The sequence below is a fragment of the Dermacentor silvarum genome, chromosome 5, assembly GCF_013339745.2.
Source record: "Dermacentor silvarum isolate Dsil-2018 chromosome 5, BIME_Dsil_1.4, whole genome shotgun sequence".
NCBI lineage: Eukaryota > Metazoa > Arthropoda > Arachnida > Ixodida > Ixodidae > Dermacentor > Dermacentor silvarum.
Window position 1 is genome coordinate 98314995 of NC_051158.1, and position 4095 is coordinate 98319089.

Sequence of the window (4095 nt, forward strand, 5' to 3'; positions counted from 1 at the left end):
TGGCTGGCTGTGATCCATTCTAGAGTTTCCGTTCTTGAAACCAGCCAGTTCTCTTGGTTGATTGAAGTGAAGAGTTGCCCTGATTCTATTGTAAATTATCTTGGTAAATATATTATACAATACTGAAAGCAAGCTAAGTAGCGTATAATTTTTCAAATTCCTTACCGTTTCCCTGCTTATGAATTAGTGTAATGTTGGTGTGTTTACACTTTTCTGGTACACTTCAAGTCGTGAGGTATTGCGTGTAAACGGTAGCAGGCTTTTTAAGTATATTATTACTTCTAACGTTGAATAAATCGACTGGTATTCCATCTTATAATGCCACTATAAAGCCCTCCTAGCTTCATCGCTAGTTAGCCAAGGAACTTCTGCATCCTGTTCGTCACTGCTTACGAAACAGGTTCGGTGGGCGCTCTGTGTATTGTACAAGTCAGTATAGAAGCCCTGTGCTTCCTTTACAATATAATAGAAATTGCTTTTTACAGTACTATGCCTATTTTTCACTGCGTAGATCTTGTTCTTTTTTATGCCAAGATCCCTTTTTATTGATTTCATGCTTCTACCATCTTTTACTGCTTCCTCAATATTGTCGTCATTGTAATCTCGGATATCACATATTTTATTCTTGTTTATCAGATATGACAGTCGAGCGAATTATACCTCATGTTTTGAGTTACACATTTTCATGTTTTGTCGTTTCTATGTTATTTCCTTTGTTACTTGGGTGGACTTTGCTATTTCCTGCCTTGATGTCTTAAATGCCACTTCAATTGCTGCATCCCAAATTATATACTTATGATTTCACTCATTACTTCTAAGTTATTTTCATATTTCTCTTCTTAAAGTGCCTACGTTTTTGTCAGCGCCAGCCTAAATTCATCTGCTTCTCACCGGGACGGCGCAGGTTGGCCTTTTTCTTCTTGACTTATTTTAGCCTGTCTCTCTTGAAATTGAGAGAAATCTTAGACCTCACTAACCTATAGTCACTGCACTTTACCCTACCTAATACTTCTACACCCTGCACTATGCCGGGATCGGCAGTGAGTATGAAATATATTTTCAGTTCTTGTTTCCCCCTCGTGGGTTTTCCAGGTCTACATCCTGTTAGTGCGCTTCCTGAAGAAGGTATTCATTATCCGCAGTTCATTTCTTTCCCTGAATTCTACCAACATTTCTGTTCTGCTATTCTTATAGTCAGTACCGTAGTTACCACTTTTCCATCCTCCAGCCGCCTTTTTTCCTCACTTTCGCATCGAAGTCGCCCAGGCCTACAGTTTGAACTTTCGTCATTGCTAATTCAACATCGTCATATACGTGTTATATTTCTTCATAAACGTGACTGCATGTTCGAGCATAGGGTTTTACTACTTTTAATCTATATGTCCTATTTAGCTTTATGAGGATTCGCGCTACTCTTTCTTCATTGCTGGAACATTCATCGATCCATGCTCCCCGCTTTGTCCTTGTGAAGGGGAAATTCTACCCCGTATACGCTCTTATCTGCAAGGCCTCTGTAGCAAAGGACGTGGCCACTAGTCAGCACTGTATAAGCGCCAGCAGTTCTAACTTCATTAAGGCCAATGATATCCCAGGCAATGTCTGATGATTCCTTGAAGAGCCCTGCTAAGTTAGCATCACTAGAAAGAGTTCAGTTCCAGTATCCAGAGTCCCCGTATGCCAGTGTCCCATTATGCCAGTGTCCCAGCATGCCAGTGCGCCAGTGCCCAGCTTTCTAGCATTTACTTGGCCTATAATCAGGCATGGCACTGGACACTGGTTCCCAATGGCAGAGTTTTTCTATAGGGGCGGGGCTTCATTCACTCGCAGAAGGTTAGTGAAGTTTCTTTGTTCATTATTGCCCGGTCAATGTAGGTTATTGTAGCATTTTAAAGTACTGATAAAGAAACCCGGCAACACTCGCCAAGACTGGCACCATAGAGCCGCCTCACAACACAGCTGTAACAAAAATAGCGTTAGCAGCCAGTGTTACCAGATCACTGCATTTCAATATCTCCTCTTGCTACGCATAAAACTTGCGCACTTTCGTTTGAGGTGGGGTACTTTATGATAGAAAGTAGCTTTCAAACATAAATGAGAAAATGTTGATGCGGCGCATGAAGTTGCTTTAAAATGGCATGGGGGGCGTGCAACCGTCACGGCAACCACAATGCCGCTCACGCTGTTTTTACTGTTCTTCCAGGTCAGTGGTTTCCCTTGCTTGAGGCTTCCCCTTTACCATAGTAAAGGGGAACCATTGTTTACTATGGTACCATAGTACCATAGTAAACCAACGCGCTGCGGTACGGGACGGATGCGGCCTTGAACTTTGCGGCTGTGTGCAGTTCAGCTGAGTTCGGTCATTGTCCCGTACCAGTCTACGAACAGTGGCAGTGCTGCAAGCTTATCACCGAGCTACATAAGGGAGGCGTCTGCAGTGCGTCGTTGGGGCGTGGAACCGCCACGGGAACGATGATGCCGCTCACGATGTTTTTACTGTTCTTCCAGGTTAGTAACACAAAACTGTCTCATTTGGCTGCGGTCTTCGTTTTGCCGGTTCCAACCCAAACGGTTTCCTGTGTAGAAAAATGCTGTAAACTCAGACGGCAGTCTAAACGTCGTTTCCGGCTCTTGCGGCGTTACTCCTTCTACTTTCTTTTGCTGTTTTTGTGCGGATACGTCGAAATTAACCCGGGACCCACAACTCGGGAAAAACTGCAGCTGCTGCTTGACGGTCACAAAGACATTGAGACGAAACTTACGGCTATCGAGGTAACACAGACGGAGAATAAGCATGCCATAGATGTCCTTAGCGGACGCATTACATCACTGGAAGAAAAGTTAACAAAATTCGATCAGCTTTGCGCAGCCGTCAGTGAATGCAAGAGCGAATGTGACGAAAAGCGTCGATTGATCAAGTCGTTGTCGGCACATGTCGACAATCTGGAAAACCAGAGCCGGCGTTGCAATTTGGTTTTCTATGGCATAAACGAAACTGATAACCGCGAAAGAAATGCAGATTCTGAGCGCAAAATTCTTGAACTGTGTGAATCTAAGTTGGGCTTAAGGAACCTGTCAATTGTGCATGCGCACCGCCTTGGAAGGTTTCAGAGTGGTAAGAATCGCCCTTTGATGGCAAGTTTTACTTCCTACAAAAAAAGAACTGTTAATATTAGAGAACGCCAGGAAGTTGAAAAATAGCCAGTTTGCTATATCTGAAGATTTCTTCCATGAAGTACGTGCGAAAAGAAAACAGCTGTGGTATTTTGCGAAATCGCGTAGGAAGGATGGCGATAAAGTTAGCCTTCGGTACGATACTTTATTGCTGAATGGCACAGAATATGTCTATAATTCTGAGCTAAACCAAGTTGTTTCCTTGAATTGACCGTGTCAATTTAACAATATCAATGTTTCTTTTCTTGTCATAAACTGTCGTAGTATCAAGAATAAGCTGACGAATTTAGAGCGCTTGTTGATTTAGTTAAGCCCTCTATAATTTTAGGAACTCAGTCCTGGCTAAGTGACGATATATCTGATAATCAGGTATTTCCACATGGTTACACGTCTCACAGAAATGATCGAAATTCTCGCGGTGGAGGAGTTTTTAATATTCGTAGAAAAAAGCATTTCACCGGTCCAGCTGCCCGTTCCTGCCGGAGAATATGAGGCTATTTTCTGTCAACTGACCCTTTCCAACAAACGTGCTTTGACTGTATCTAGTTTTTATAGACCACATGATTCCTCTGTTGATATATAATGTCAGTTGAGATCCACAGTTGAAGCTGTAAGGGCGGACAACCTGGTTATAGGCGGAGATTTTAATCTCCCAAATGCTGTGTGGAACGATCAGGGCTCACTGAATTCAAGTGAGGGTCGTTTGTGTCAGGAAATGATGAACATTGTTGATTTTTTGGCGCTATCTCAAATAGTGTCTGAACCAACTAGGGAAATCATGTTCTGGACCTGACGTTCACAAACCAACCTCAACTGGTAAATTGTACGGCTGTCATTCCTGGAATTAGCGACCATAGTGTTGTTTCATGTGAAATGGAAATTACACATGTAAAACACAGTGTGGCAAGACCTGTGTATTCGAAA

The 4095-nt window shown here is 42.8% G+C and overlaps 1 protein-coding gene across 1 annotated transcript in view; it reads left to right on the forward strand.

The window, feature by feature from the left end:
* Positions 1-2473, forward strand: part of LOC119454260 (fatty acid synthase-like) — a 16822-nt gene extending 14349 nt beyond the window's left edge. The window contains exon 5 of the mRNA XM_049668008.1: positions 2343-2473. Within this exon, the coding sequence (XP_049523965.1) occupies positions 2343-2473 (131 nt within the window). The remainder of the gene's footprint in view (positions 1-2342) is intronic.
* Positions 2474-4095: the final 1622 nt, after the last annotated feature.